At 38.4% G+C, this 16,720-nt stretch overlaps 2 protein-coding genes across 3 annotated transcripts in view; both read left to right on the forward strand.

Annotated features, from left to right (window-relative positions):
- Positions 1-519, forward strand: part of LOC107710938 (protocadherin-20-like) — a 5,171-nt gene extending 4,652 nt beyond the window's left edge. The window contains exon 3 of the mRNA XM_016515831.1: positions 478-519. The gene's annotated coding sequence lies outside the window, so the exon portion shown is untranslated. The remainder of the gene's footprint in view (positions 1-477) is intronic.
- Positions 520-3,388: 2,869 nt separating this feature from the next.
- LOC107710941 (myelin proteolipid protein-like) overlaps positions 3,389-16,720 on the forward strand; it is a 17,511-nt gene continuing 4,179 nt past the window's right edge. For both annotated transcript variants that reach the window (XM_016515836.1, XM_016515837.1), the window contains exons 1-6: positions 3,389-3,769; positions 7,075-7,261; positions 7,488-7,644; positions 8,975-9,143; positions 11,264-11,337; positions 11,491-11,556. In XM_016515836.1, the coding sequence (XP_016371322.1) occupies positions 3,766-3,769; positions 7,075-7,261; positions 7,488-7,644; positions 8,975-9,143; positions 11,264-11,337; positions 11,491-11,556 (657 nt within the window). In that variant the 5' untranslated portion in view covers positions 3,389-3,765. The remainder of the gene's footprint in view (positions 3,770-7,074; positions 7,262-7,487; positions 7,645-8,974; positions 9,144-11,263; positions 11,338-11,490; positions 11,557-16,720) is intronic.

The following is a 16,720-nucleotide window of genomic DNA, read 5'->3' on the forward strand; positions in this document are numbered from 1 at the left end:
GTACCACAGTCAGCGGAAGTGAGAAAAAAGTGTTTATTACGTTTGAAATATGGGTATTTATCTTACAAAAACATATGGATTCGCTACAGGAGGCCTTTATTCACCCCCCCGGAGCTGTGTGACGGACGTTTTATTACGGATGCACGCACTTTATTTCACGTCTTCTGAACTGTTGACAACAAACACCTGCTTACCCCCATTGAAAGGCTTGGAGGGGCCAGGACAATTTTTAATATAACTCCGATTGGATTCGTCTGAAAGAAGAAAGTCACATACACCTATAGGATGCTTCGAGGGTGAGTAAAACAGGCAAATTTTCATTTTTGGGTGAACTAACCCTTTAAGGACAATGTACGTTTAATTTTCTGCCAGCAATGGTGTGACATTCAGTGAAAAGGAATGAAAATATTTATACAGGTGCAGTCTTGCAGAAAGAAAAATACACTTGTTTGATTTGTTCTCATGTTTCTCCTCTAGTGAGCTGTCGTGTTGGTTTTACAAGCTTTTAGTCTGATGCACACAGCCAGTCAGTACTGTCATCTAGATCATAGAACAGTCTAACAGTCTTGCTGGTATATATTTTCAAAAAATAAAATATATTTGTACAAAGCAGTTGAAACAAGACCATATCTCTTTTATATACAGTAGAGTTCAAGAAATGACATCAAGCCTATTTGATTTTTTTTTTTTTGTGCACAATTTATTAAACTATTAGTTAATGCTAACCAAAATAAAAGCCAAATAGATTATAATAAATAAAGAATAGATTATAAAGTCTATAAGATATATATATATATAGAACTTGAACCTTCAACCTTAATATCGTACCCTGACAAAAATAAATAAATAATATATATTCATGATTGTGTACATATACTGCACATATAAATGTGATTATTTACATGTACGTATGAAGTGTATCATTAAATAATGTATTACATACATTATAATATATAAGTAAACATTCACATATATGTGAAAAATTCCATATGTGATTCCTTGTATTATTCAACATGTTGTAATATAGTGAATACATATATTATTCTGTATATTTCAGAGGTACATTAAATAAATATATTGATTGTTATATATATAAGGAAATATATTTTCTTTGCATAATGGTAAGGTTTCCAAAGTATAGAACGGCCACTTTTCTCTCTCTCTCTCTTTCCCTATGAATATTATGCTTCACTCAAATAATGTCATTGCAAACGCTTTTTCATGTTGACTTCAAGGTCAAATAAACTCTTATGCCTTTTTTGTAACTAATGGTTAAGTACAATCAACAGATGGTTTCCATGGTGACTAACAGTGTATGGAGTTTAAAACCCTTTTGATAGCTGATGCTGTGAAAACTCTCCTGAGAAGTGTGATAAAAATCTCAAGGGTTTGTAGTAAAGGTTGGCAGACAGATGCGAGATATCACACATCTCATACCAGCAAGTGTCCTGTCATGCAATAGTCCCTCTCTCACCACATTCAGGAGGTTCAGAGACTCATTCAACTTGTACACAAGGAATGAGGAAACTTTAAATGATTCTCTGTTGAAAGCAGATGATCTGGACAAGAATGTGGATGTAAGATAATTTTCGAGAGAAAACTCAGATAAAACAGGCCCGACCACTTCAGTGCCTGTGCCGCCCACCGTACTGATTAAAGCTGAGGAGGTTCATATGCTCTGGCAACCATCAAAAGAAGCTGAGTTTTCTTGTAGCAAACATGATAGGGGTTTTGTAAATGATACAAAAGAAAAAGCATGTTTAGGCAGGTCTGCTGAGCGCAGGTGGAACGCGAATGCACTTCCTGAATAGCAAAGAAGAACTTAATCTTGTGAGAAAACACTGGCATGTTTCTACATACAGGTTACAAAGATGCTTCATAGATGCCTCAAATGGCATCAATATCCATTCCTGGTCATCTTTCTTAAAGGCCCTTGTTTTTGATCCTTCCACTTTTTACAGCCAATGAAAGATAAATACTGAATAGCGTGTTCAATCATTTCGATAGTTTGTACACTTTTGATCTGTCCCAGTAATTAGTAATAGCTCAAATACATCCCAAGATTTTATTTTCCAAAATCATAAAGAGTTACACATACTTAAACAGTTAATAACAACAGAATCTGCACTTATTTCATGTTGTAAGTCAGTGAGTCAGTAGATAGATTTTTTAAAGGGGTCATATGATGCGATTTCAATTTTTCCTTTCTCTTTGGAGTGTTACAAGCTCTTGGTGCATAAAGAAGATCTGTGAAGTTGCAAAGACTAAAGTCTCAAATCCAAACAAATATTCTTTATAAAAGTTCAGTCAACCACGCCTACCTAAAACGTCTTGTTCGAACACGCCCCCACATATCTACCTCACGATCTGGGAAGATTTGCATAAAACAATGCCGGCTGTTCTGACTCACAGACTGTAAGTACGTTTTTTATATTTAAAGAATTTGCCAATGATGATTCAAACGTGAGTTTTGAGCAGTGTAGAGTAGCACTTGTTGTTTGTCATTTCTCCGATCACAAATGCAGACATGGTTTTATGTTTACGCGCGCGATGCAACGCAACGCGTAAAAAGACAGTACAAGTCATATAATCCATAATTATGTCCCCACTGGATGCAACAAATGCCTTGTTTATAATGGGTTTTCATGTTTTTGAATCATCGCTCCGGCCGGACAGGGCATCATCACAATATGGTAAGGGGCGTAACATATCCGTCACACGCTTGAGGTATTCGGCCAATCACAACGCACTGGATAGCTGGCCAATCACAGCACACATCGTTTTTTTAGAATGATGAGCTTTGTAAAAATCGACGCGTTTCAGAAAGGCGGGGCATAGAGGAGAAACAATAATGTACAGTATGTGGAAAATAATGTGTTTTTTGAACCTTAAACCGCATAAACACATTTCATTACACCAAATACACAAAATAATGTTATTTTTAGCAACATCATATGACCCCTTTAAAAGAAATATGAACGACTGGTGAGATGAAGAGACTCTAACCAGAGCACCAAACGACACAGGGGATTTATCATTAACACTTGTTTCTCTGGATAATGTTATATGAAGCACCATTACTTCAAACGAGTTATACTTGAAACCCGCCTTCTGAGAAATACTGAAAACAGGTACTAGTGCATTGATGGTATCAGATGATAATGCCATATATGATACTGTACTGAATGATTACCATTTAGCCTATGGTATACATTTACTTGGTATTTTGAAAGATACTTTGAAAATACTTTGGTCCAAAAAGTCACGTTCACACGAGCTATGCGTGTGAACACTAGAGGTCAGCAGGGAGTCGTAAGTGGCATGGATCCACAAAGAGCAAGATTTTAGCTCATTAGCAGTACCTTTTTTTTAGTTACATAGTTTTTAGTTCTACGTAAGACAAACTTGTATCATACTACAGTTTCAGTAAATAAAACTACAAACACATACAAATGTCCTTTAAAAGCCATCAACCGACTTGATAGAATTAGATAATTTCTCACTTGTTTATAAATGAGCTAAAAGTGGCCTGCAACTCTATAACAAACTCTTTGCATCTTAAAGCAAATCAGTGGCACTTATTTTGAGTGAACATTTTGGTATGTTTCTGCATCATGACCCCGTCAGTCTGCTCCTTGAACCGTTCAAGCAGGCCATTGAAAAGACACATTGTTTCTGATTGAGTCTGTCTTCAGCTGTGTTCACTGTGTAGGAGACTGAGACAGCAGAACACTGAAGCACAGCACATCACTGCTGCCTACAGACATGGGTAAGTACAACATTTCTACTGATTAAAAGGAAGTTTTTAAGCAACTCTGTATATAATTTGAAAAAATTTTTAATTTGACCTGTAGCTTGATAAACTAGTGCAAAGAAAGCTGAGCTTCGCATATGAAGGGACAGTGTGATACACTTGCATATATGTTGCAGTGATACACTTTCAAATACTGTATGTAGCACTGCAACACTATATGCAAGTGTATCACACTGTCCCTTCATATGCAAAGCTCTTTTTGATTGATACTTAACATCCCAGCAAATATCGTCTGCAGTGAAATGCAGGAGCTTTTCTCAGAACTAGCTTTGCTTGTATTCATTGTTTTAGCTCGGTGTCTTTTAATCATCTAGTGTTTAGAGGATTTTTAGAGAAACCACAGGTGTAGATCATCACATTAACTATGAACATGATTCACTATTGTTTCACATCCGCAGTGTCTCAGTACTTTTTGTCTTAATTTTGAACAGTATTTATTATTTATGTTATGAAATTTTAAGACTTTTTTTTTAACCGACTATGACTCATACTCCTTTTAGGTTTACATGCAGTTCATGCGCTTTTTGAAAGAAGTGTATTATTTTCATCAAAGCTGCATTTATTTGATCAAAACTGCAATAAAACCGTAATGTTGTGAAATATTATTACGGTTTATTATAACGTTTTCTATTTAAAGTGTAAATAATTACTTTTTTAATGGCAAAGCTGAATTTTCAGCAGCCGTTACTCCAGTTGTGATGCACTTAACTTTATATAACATGCTACTGCTGAGTTGCAGTACATTAAAAAGTATTATTAATAAAAAAAAATAACTAAAATGATGTAAACAAAACATCCAAAATAAACCAGATATTCCTCTGTTTATATAAATCAAACAGTTTGACCCCAAGGGGGTTTTAACCATCAGCATTCCGTCAATGCACTCCATCCCAAATCTTCCCCCTCGTTCCTCCTCTATACTCATTTCAGTCGGTCTGTAGGGGGCTGAGGTGGCACCGGCTCTTTGTTTGCTTGTCATTGCTGGCCCTCGTGTTGCATCGAGACAAAGGCTATTGTCAGTGCAGCCACAAAAAGACACTCTGGCTCTTGGTCCTCCTTATTGTCTCACACTCTTCATGCCGTGGTACAGACCAGCTCCGTCGCCCGCCCCCACAGCAGCACATGATACGGATGGAGGAAGAATGCCCACTTACACCGGTCCACCCAGACTCACACACTTAGCTGCAGCTGCCGCTTTGTTGCAATGGCACGTTGCAGTGTTTCGGATTTGGCACATGTGAATGGATTGTGAATAGACGTCTATGACAGTATGAGCTTGTTAAATTGTTTTGGATTTGAATAAGCACTGTTTGCAGTGTATATTGTTACAAAAAATGGTGTGCACGTGATGTATTTCATGGTGTGCATGAAACTGGTTCCCAGCGCCAAAACAACTGCGAAACAGGCTTCCGTTTTGAGAAACTTCTCCTTAGTCAACAACAGTGTAAATAAACTCGATATTTATGTTTTTCTGTTGAAAATGTGAGAAGTGAGAACCATGATGCTGGAGTGTTGGTTGTGTTCAAAGTGGTTATTTCCTACACCAATGTTGAATTCTTATGGTCATTGGTTTGTTTAAATGACTAACTATGAGCAACCGTATAAATGCTTCACTTAGCAGACACTACTAATTATACTAGCCTAACTATCTTGGGGAGTCTATAGCACCAGTGCTCCAGAAACTTTTACACTCTTGGGAATTTTGACACCAAATTTAGTGAATTTCTCATTGCTGCTGAAACTTTTATTAATGTTTCATGGCAAGGAGCTATTTTGGTGATAATTAATTGTGTGTGTGCGTGTAAATGAGAACCGTTTTATTGAGAATTTGGTTGTATTAAAATAGGAATAGTCCGTTTAAACAGGAAACAAATGTACAAGGCTGATATGACGTGATGAGGCTTTAGCTACTTTTTATTGAATTCATTTGGCAACACTGCTCTTGTATTTAATCCAGATCAGTTTTATTTTTATAGCACTTCTCACAAAACATATTGTTTCAAACCATGTTTTAGTGATGTAATTTGGCCCCAGTGAATCGAGCATAACGTCAAGAAATTTTCTTTCATTTTTTTTTTTTTGAGCCCCAGTGAGCAGCCACAAGTTGTTAAGAAAAAAAACCTGCGTCAGTGATGAGGTGTTGGAGGAACCAGACTCATCCTACTCTGGCAACAAAATAATGTCATATGACAATAATATATAGCTGTAGCAATAATATACGTATAGTCATGTGTTCAATTAAACAGGCAACATCTTTCAATGCATTATTAAAGAAGTAAATGCCGCTTATGATTGTAATCATTCCAATATAAGTATAATATTATGATGGCAGTCTTGTAAGTTCATTCTTTGTTGCCTTGCCGTCATCAAAAGTGCAGCTGGGTCCAAACTGAAGCTGGTGAAGTCTGTAGTAACTCTGGGAGGGGCATCCCGAGATAAAAATAGGAAAAGCAACAGGAGAATGATTCTTAGATGCTGTTCATATTATGTCAGGCAAAGTGGATCATGTGCATTTGTTTAGATTTTATCAGACATGGCTGCAGTACTAGGTTATGAAAGTGTTGTGTGAAAGCTTGGCTGAAGAGATCTGTACTTAATCTAAAAGCATTTTCAGGAAGGTTAGTCCAGAGTTTAGATGCCAAATGCAAAAAAAAAAAAAAATCTGTAATCCCCTTTAGTGGGACCTATAATGTGTTTAAGGCCTTATGAGTGAATAGCAATATGTTATACTTGATGCAGGACTTAGAGATGCCACTGATGTGATCAAATTGGGTTGATATGATCACATTTTCTGGACCCGGTAAGAGCTCTTGCCAGCTGCATTTTGATCTGTTTTTACAGCCACCAGGTAATGCATTTTAATAATCGAGTCTTGAGGCCATGAATGCATGAATGTTTCAGCATCAGAAATAGATAACATGTTGGTGGTAGAAGGTGGAAGGTTGTGACTCGAGAGAAGAGAGTTGCTGTCCAATATAACATGCAGGACTTAAAAGAATAAACTGTTAACTTTGATAATTTAGAAAATGTCATCTTGTCTTGAAGAAATGTAGAGCCAAGTATGATCAGCATAAGTGTAAGTTAATCGTGTTTGGTGTTTCCCAATAATATTTGACTGCATGTATAAGGAAAACAGCAGAGGGCCTAATACAGAGCCTTGTGGCATGTATTATTTGCATTTTTTAAAAAATGTCTGATATGTTAAATCAACAGAAAATGAGAGAAACTGATCCTTCGTATGCTTTTGTTATGAATCTCAGGTTGTTATGAATGCTGTATGCGCTGTCTGGGAGGAGTGCCGTACGTCTCTCTGGTGGCCACTCTGCTGTGTTTCTCTGGCATTGCTCTGTTCTGCGGCTGTGGACATCAGGCCCTGACAGAGAGTGAAAGGCTTATCGAGACTTACTTCACCCGTGACCATCAGGACTACATCACTCTAGCGTACCTGTGTGTGCCAATAGCATCCCCCACATCATTGATGTTCAATCCAGATGAATCTACTTAAATTTTTTTGTTTATTTACCCATAATCTCAAGCTTCACAATAAAAAATGATATGAAATGACATGTTTGAATAAAGCTTTTTAAGGTGTCAAAAGGGAATTTATGCTTTGGACGATCAGTCATTTTAAACATCTTTCTATTACAAACATATCTTTCTCTCTCTCCTGTAGTATTGAGTATTTTCAGTACATCATCTATGGTCTGGCCTCCTTCTTCTTCCTGTACTGTATAGTCCTGCTGGCTGAAGGCTTTTACACCACCAGTGCAGCTCGGCAGTCATTCGGAGAATTTCGTAGTACAGTTTGTGGTCGCTGTCTCAGCACAACGGTGAGTGATTTGCAGTGTGAGATTCACTTTGCGTTGGCTACTTTGCAAAATGTTGCACCCTTGTGTTGTTACAAACACATGTGCCTTTCTTCCTTTAAGTAAAAGGGGGAATTTGAAGGAATTTGAACGTTGCTCATTTCCATATGTTGAACGTATATAGTTACCAGAGGCTGCCAAGATTCGAAATGTTGAAATTCACTGAATATTTTTGCCTCTGATGCAGCATTCATACCTCATTTGCACTTCCGTATATTCAAAATTGGTGCATTATATTCGGTTTAAAGGGGTCATGAACTGCCTTTTTTATTATTTTATATTGTTCTCTGAGGTCCACTTATAATTTTATAAAGATTTTTGCATCAAAAACATCATCATCAGTTAGAAGTAATAGGCTATTTGAGTTGCCTTCCTTCTGATCCCAGCATTAGGAAAGAATGGATGAACTTTATTTTTAATGAAGATCCAGACCGCGTCAGTAAGTACTCAGTTCTCGAGTATATTGGATCCAACAGTATTGTCGATACACACAAGTGTGAGTAACTGTTTTTATTACGTGATCACTATTGCTTTGTCTGTTATTACAGATCGTTTGATATGTACTGAGTATTTATGCATTTTTAACCTAAATCACTGCAGCATCCATCTTTGAGGAATGTATGCTGTCAAACATACACAGCTGTTAGCCAATCATAGCAGTGGGTGTTTACTTCTGAGTCTACAATCCATCACGCCTATTCAAACAGAGTGCTCTGATAAGGGGGGGATCAAAAAAGGCACTGCACAACATCTTGTTGTCTTCAGAGCCATCTTTATTGTTTGTTTTCTACGTAGACCTGCGCGTTCGCTTGTCTCGTAAACAGTACATGCCTGAATCGGTGGGCGGGGCTAAAGAGGCAGTGCTGTAGGATCGGTGGGTGGAGCTAAAGACGCAGTGATGTAGAATCTGTGGGCGGGGCTAAACAGGCAGCGATGTAGATGCAGGCATTGATCATCTTCTGTGGAGGCGGTGCTTATCCACACTATTACATAATAGAGTCGTACATTCCACAAGCTGTCGTTTTGGCAGACTGCCTTCAGTATAAGCTGTTTTTAGACTAACGAGAAAGTTTTGTTCTGAAACTTACAGAATGTTTTTACAGTACGATGACCTCTTATATAAGGGAATTTTGGTTTCTCAGTTCATGACACCTTTAATGTTGTGCCATTTGTGTTAACATGGTGAAATTCATCTCTTGAATATGCATAAATGCATTTTTTTTTTCTTTTGTGTGAATTCTTCATTTAAAATCAAACGCATCAAACTGATAAACGCATTATATTTTTTCCTCAGTTCATCGTGATCACGTATTTCCTGGTTGTGGTCTGGTTACTGGTGTTCTCCCTCTCTGCGCTTCCTGTCTACTTTTTCTACAACATGGCAAACACCTGTCACACTATCAACATCCTCTCTGAGACGCCCTCCAGCATCAACCAGCTGTGCATTGATGCCAGACAGTATGGTAATGGCCCCGCAATACATTTATCATATCTTTTCTGTCCCTTGACAGCTTAGAGATTTGATATCACTGCTCTGTACAGTGATTAAAGTCTTGCTGACACTCTGATGTCTTTTGAAGTGTCCCGATGTTCAGATATTTTCAGGAAAGAGGTACATGAATACGCACACTTATACTTTGGCAAGCTTGATTTCACGTATTTTTGCATTCCGAAAGTGCATTGAGGTGCTATTTTGTGCTTTAGCCAAAGAGGTATTTGGGTGCTTCTCAAACCGAAGGCTGCAACTTAAGAGAGGCATTTTAATTTAAGAAAATGTCTTTAAATTAACTTATTTTCTTATTAATTTCTGATTTTTTATTAATTAGTGAATGACAAACGTATGTGGTTTACAACATGGGCAGTGTAGTGTTATGACATAAATTCACAACAACAAAAAAACATGAATTGCTTCACCTCTGAGATTTTTTTTTCTTGTCTTACATTTCATAATGAACTCGACTGAGACTTTTTCCTCCATTTATTCTGTGAATTGGAATGTGTGCAAATAATTGGTGATTGGAGAATTTTTTTAACCAGTCATCTAAGCTATAAATAGCATGTAATTCTAACCGAACACAACACATGTTGGGTCAATGACATGATGCCCTTTTTTTTTTACTCAAAAATACATTAAAATACCATCATACTGAATTGAAAATGCCTTTTGTACATTTTTCTTTTCCTGAATTAAATACTATAGATTTTAAAGTCAAAAATATCAATGTGTCCTGACCTTGTAATGAAGAACATCATAAAAGAAGGAAAGAAAGAAGTTTAGTATGCATATTTTATTATTATTTTGTGGAAAAAAATATTTCAATAAAACTATTTCACTGCTTATTAATATTTGAAGAATTAGCAGGGGGGAAACAAAGAGGTATTTGGGTGCTTCTCAAACCGAAGGCTGCAACTTAAGAGAGGCATTTTAATTTAAGAAAATGTCTTTAAATTAACTTATTTTCTTATTAATTTCTGATTTTTTATTAATTAGTGAATGACAAACGTATGTGGTTTACAACATGGGCAGTGTAGTGTTATGACATAAATTCACAACAACAAAAAAACATGAATTGCTTCACCTCTGAAATTTTTTTTTCTTGTCTTACATTTCATAATGAACTCGACTGAGACTTTTTCCTCCATTTATTCTGTGAATTGGAATGTGTGCAAATAATTGGTGATTGGAGAATTTTTTTAACCAGTCATCTAAGCTATAAATAGCATGTAATTCTAACCGAACACAACACATGTTGGGTCAATGACATGATGCCCTTTTTTTTTTACTCAAAAATACATTAAAATACCATCATACTGAATTGAAAATGCCTTTTGTACATTTTTCTTTTCCTGAATTAAATACTATAGATTTTAAAGTCAAAAATATCAATGTGTCCTGACCTTGTAATGAAGAACATCATAAAAGAAGGAAAGAAAGAAGTTTAGTATGCATATTTTATTATTATTTTGTGGAAAAAAATATTTCAATAAAACTATTTCACTGCTTATTAATATTTGAAGAATTAGCAGGGGGGAAAAAACAGGAAATTATATCATACAGACTTGTCAAGGACAGTAAATTGTCAGATAATTTGACATATTTATGACAAGATGAGGTCAATTTTAGTTGTAAAATGTGATGTGGTGTAAATCCCTAAAAACCTAAGTATGTTTAAGAATTAATAATTAATACAAATTTAAAATATTTCTTAACTTAATAATGATTAAGGTGTAAGGATAATGGTACTACTCGCTAAATTTCTTGAAAATAAATATTTTTCATGACCATATGAAACCAATGCAAATTATACAGAGGATATTTCTAAGAACTTGGCATATAAACTAAAAGATTTTTCCTTTATCATGGACATTATTATTGTCGTTGACCCACATGTGCACAAATATGACGGCACACTTGAAATGAATTTTCTAAATGTTAGGGATACGTTTCTGGCCTTACAATGTTAAACTCTGTTCTCTTAATGTGGTGTTATTTAAACTGACACAAATTTCAATAAAAAAATCTCATTGTGCCTTGATCTTTTTCATGCTGTTACATTGTGTTTTATGTCTCTGTATCCCTAAGGTTTACTTCCATGGAACGCAGTACCAGGAAAGGCTTGTGGGATGACCCTGTCTAACGTCTGCAAGACGAGAGAGGTAAGACGTGGCCCCGGGCAATGTACGATTCAATGTCTTCATATAATTCTTTAGAAAACCTTCCTCAAAGCCTTGTCAAATCCAAAGCCAAGACCAGAGATTCACGCTGCGCACTGAGTGTTTAGGATGTCACGTTCCTGACTTGTTTTTCAGTTTTTCCTGATCTATGATCTCTACATCGCTGCCTTCGCTGGAGCGGGAATGACGGTCTTGGCTCTGGTGAGTGTCCAGAACAGAAGACAATCACACTGTGTTCTCATGACGCCATCCCGTAGGTGTCAAGGAATCCTGTTCCTGCATTTATTAACCTCTTCTTGGGGTTGGCTGGGATTTATTACTGTCAGTTGTGGTTAGAAATTGAGAGAACTGTGTTTTTCAGCTTAAACAATTTTCATTAAGCTAGACTCAATGAAACAACAGCACAAAAGATCCTAGCAATACATCTGCAAAGAGCAAAAAAAGTACTGTGAATACCTTAGCAATGTCTAAGCAGTGCTCTGTCGACATCTTAACAACAACAATCACACAGAACACCCTAGAAATTGTGTAGTAATGGAGTAAAAAGCAGTCAGAATATCTTAGCAACATAGCAATACACTGCGAACCACTCAGACACTGTAATAAGTGTATAGCAATGTGGTAAAAACACTGTTACAACCATATTGTAACACTTGAATAATCTCACAGCAGTGAGATGAGAACCCGTGTTGGGGGTAACACTTTACAAGTGACATGAGTTATGTAATCGGATTACTTTTTTTCTTAAGTAACCAGTAAAGTAACACATTACTTTTTAATTTACAAGAAAATATCTGAGATACTTTTTCAAGTAACGCCAGAGAAATCGGGAGTAAGTGCAGAGGCGTTGTGTGTGCGCCGTGTGAACATGATGTTACTGTAGTTCTAGACTAAATGCGAACATGCATTTATTCATCTCACTTGCACAAAAACAGATTCAGTATTCCTACCCAGATTTAAAATGTAACGCAAATGTAACGAAACACATTACTTTCCATAAAAAGTAACGTTATTAGTTACATTTTTAGGGAGTAGCGCAATATTGTAATGTAATGTATTACTTTTAAAAGTAACTTTCCCCAACACAAACAAAGTAATTGGCATTACTTATTTGAAAAAGTAACTCAGATATTTTCTTGTAAATTAAAAGGTAATGTTTTACTTTGGAAAAAAAAAGTAATCTGATTACGTAACTTGCGTTGCTTGTAATTCGTTAACCCCCAACACTGGTCACAATATCATAGCAAACCACATGGCAACATCACGCCAACAACTCAGAATACCACAGTAACTGCATAGCAATGTGGTGAAAATCACCCAGAATCACTCAGATCTTAGCAATCACATAGCTACGCCTTGGTTTGCAACACAGCAATGAGGAAAAGAAAAAAAGAAAAAAACCCTCAAAATTTTAAAAGGGTCATGAACTGCCTCTGTTTTTTATTTTGTACTGTTCTCTGAGGTCCACTTATAATGTTATCAAGATTTTTACATCAAAAAACATAATTTAGAAGTAATAAGCTATTTTTTGTCCTGTTCTTAACCCCCCTCATCAGAACGCTCTGTTTGAATAGGCGTGGAGGATTGTAGACTCAGAAGTAAATGCCCACTGCTATGATTGGCTTGTGTATGTTTGACAGACTACTGCTGTGATTTAGGTTAAAAACGCACAGATACTCATATCAAATGATCTGATTAACAGACAAAGCAATACCAAGTAATGAAAGCCGTTACTCACACTTGTGTGGTGCGGCATCACTGTCGGATCCAATATAGTTGCACAGCATCGTCTTTTAGTTTCAATCTCTCTGAAAATCCCGCATCAAATTGTGTCTTGTTTGTAAACGAATCTGCTGTAAAATGAAGTGAACAGAGGACCTAGTTCTTACTGATGCGGTCTGGCACTTCATTAAATATAAAGTTCATTCACTCTTATGTTGGGATCAGAAGGAAGGCAACTCAAACACTGTTTTTCCATAACTTGGCACTGCACAGCGTCTTGTTGTCTTCAGAACCGTAGACCTGCGTTCGCTCTCTCATAAACACTACATGCGCGAATCGGTGGGCAGGGCTAAACAGGTAGTGATGTCAAATCGGTGGGTGGGGCTAAACAGGTAGTGATATAGAATCGGTGAGTGGGGCTAAACAGGTAGTGATATAGAATCGGTGAGTGGGGCTAAACAGGTAGTGATATAGAATCGGTGAGTGGGGCTAAACAGGTAGTGATATAGAATCGGTGAGTGGGGCTAAACAGGTAGTGATATAGAATCGGTGAGTGGGGCTAAACAGGTAGTGATATAGAATCGGTGAGTGGGGCTAAACAGGTAGTGATATAGAATCGGTGAGTGGGGCTAAACAGGTAGTGATATAGAATCGGTGAGTGGGGCTAAACAGGTAGTGATATAGAATCGGTGAGTGGGGCTAAACAGGTAGTGATATAGAATCGGTGAGTGGGGCTAAACAGGTAGTGATATAGAATCGGTGAGTGGGGCTAAACAGGTAGTGATATAGAATCGGTGAGTGGGGCTAAACAGGTAGTGATATAGAATCGGTGAGTGGGGCTAAACAGGTAGTGATATAGAATCGGTGAGTGGGGCTAAACAGGTAGTGATATAGAATCGGTGAGTGGGGCTAAACAGGTAGTGATATAGAATCGGTGAGTGGGGCTAAACAGGTAGTGATATAGAATCGGTGAGTGGGGCTAAACAGGTAGTGATATAGAATCGGTGAGTGGGGCTAAACAGGTAGTGATATAGAATCGGTGAGTGGGGCTAAACAGGTAGTGATATAGAATCGGTGAGTGGGGCTAAACAGGTAGTGATATAGAATCGGTGAGTGGGGCTAAACAGGTAGTGATATAGAATCGGTGAGTGGGGCTAAACAGGTAGTGATATAGAATCGGTGAGTGGGGCTAAACAGGTAGTGATATAGAATCGGTGAGTGGGGCTAAACAGGTAGTGATATAGAATCGGTGAGTGGGGCTAAACAGGTAGTGATATAGAATCGGTGAGTGGGGCTAAACAGGTAGTGATATAGAATCGGTGAGTGGGGCTAAACAGGTAGTGATATAGAATCGGTGAGTGGGGCTAAACAGGTAGTGATATAGAATCGGTGAGTGGGGCTAAACAGGTAGTGATATAGAATCGGTGAGTGGGGCTAAACAGGTAGTGATATAGAATCGGTGAGTGGGGCTAAACAGGTAGTGATATAGAATCGGTGAGTGGGGCTAAACAGGTAGTGATATAGAATCGGTGAGTGGGGCTAAACAGGTAGTGATATAGAATCGGTGAGTGGGGCTAAACAGGTAGTGATATAGAATCGGTGAGTGGGGCTAAACAGGTAGTGATATAGAATCGGTGAGTGGGGCTAAACAGGTAGTGATATAGAATCGGTGAGTGGGGCTAAACAGGTAGTGATATAGAATCGGTGAGTGGGGCTAAACAGGTAGTGATATAGAATCGGTGAGTGGGGCTAAACAGGTAGTGATATAGAATCGGTGAGTGGGGCTAAACAGGTAGTGATATAGAATCGGTGAGTGGGGCTAAACAGGTAGTGATATAGAATCGGTGAGTGGGGCTAAACAGGTAGTGATATAGAATCGGTGAGTGGGGCTAAACAGGTAGTGATATAGAATCGGTGAGTGGGGCTAAACAGGTAGTGATATAGAATCGGTGAGTGGGGCTAAACAGGTAGTGATATAGAATCGGTGAGTGGGGCTAAACAGGTAGTGATATAGAATCGGTGAGTGGGGCTAAACAGGTAGTGATATAGAATCGGTGAGTGGGGCTAAACAGGTAGTGATATAGAATCGGTGAGTGGGGCTAAACAGGTAGTGATATAGAATCGGTGAGTGGGGCTAAACAGGTAGTGATATAGAATCGGTGAGTGGGGCTAAACAGGTAGTGATATAGAATCGGTGAGTGGGGCTAAACAGGTAGTGATATAGAATCGGTGAGTGGGGCTAAACAGGTAGTGATATAGAATCGGTGAGTGGGGCTAAACAGGTAGTGATATAGAATCGGTGAGTGGGGCTAAACAGGTAGTGATATAGAATCGGTGAGTGGGGCTAAACAGGTAGTGATATAGAATCGGTGAGTGGGGCTAAACAGGTAGTGATATAGAATCGGTGAGTGGGGCTAAACAGGTAGTGATATAGAATCGGTGAGTGGGGCTAAACAGGTAGTGATATAGAATCGGTGAGTGGGGCTAAACAGGTAGTGATATAGAATCGGTGAGTGGGGCTAAACAGGTAGTGATATAGAATCGGTGAGTGGGGCTAAACAGGTAGTGATATAGAATCGGTGAGTGGGGCTAAACAGGTAGTGATATAGAATCGGTGAGTGGGGCTAAACAGGTAGTGATATAGAATCGGTGAGTGGGGCTAAACAGGTAGTGATATAGAATCGGTGAGTGGGGCTAAACAGGTAGTGATATAGAATCGGTGAGTGGGGCTAAACAGGTAGTGATATAGAATCGGTGAGTGGGGCTAAACAGGTAGTGATATAGAATCGGTGAGTGGGGCTAAACAGGTAGTGATATAGAATCGGTGAGTGGGGCTAAACAGGTAGTGATATAGAATCGGTGAGTGGGGCTAAACAGGTAGTGATATAGAATCGGTGAGTGGGGCTAAACAGGTAGTGATATAGAATCGGTGAGTGGGGCTAAACAGGTAGTGATATAGAATCGGTGAGTGGGGCTAAACAGGTAGTGATATAGAATCGGTGAGTGGGGCTAAACAGGTAGTGATATAGAATCGGTGAGTGGGGCTAAACAGGTAGTGATATAGAATCGGTGAGTGGGGCTAAACAGGTAGTGATATAGAATCGGTGAGTGGGGCTAAACAGGTAGTGATATAGAATCGGTGAGTGGGGCTAAACAGGTAGTGATATAGAATCGGTGAGTGGGGCTAAACAGGTAGTGATATAGAATCGGTGAGTGGGGCTAAACAGGTAGTGATATAGAATCGGTGAGTGGGGCTAAACAGGTAGTGATATAGAATCGGTGAGTGGGGCTAAACAGGTAGTGATATAGAATCGGTGAGTGGGGCTAAACAGGTAGTGATATAGAATCGGTGAGTGGGGCTAAACAGGTAGTGATATAGAATCGGTGAGTGGGGCTAAACAGGTAGTGATATAGAATCGGTGAGTGGGGCTAAACAGGTAGTGATATAGAATCGGTGGGCAGGGCTAAACAGGTAGTGATGTAGAATCAGTGGGAGGGGCTAAACAGGTAGTGATGTAGAATCGGTGGGTGGGGCTAAACAGGTAGTGATATAGAATCGGTGGGCGGGGCTAAACAGGAAGTGATGTAGAATCGGTGGGCGGTGCTAAACAGGCAGTGATGTGGAATCGGTGGGCGGGGCTAG

Source organism: Sinocyclocheilus rhinocerous, unplaced genomic scaffold (assembly GCF_001515625.1).
Source record: "Sinocyclocheilus rhinocerous isolate Xijiao unplaced genomic scaffold, SAMN03320098_v1.1 scaffold3161, whole genome shotgun sequence".
NCBI lineage: Eukaryota > Metazoa > Chordata > Actinopteri > Cypriniformes > Cyprinidae > Sinocyclocheilus > Sinocyclocheilus rhinocerous.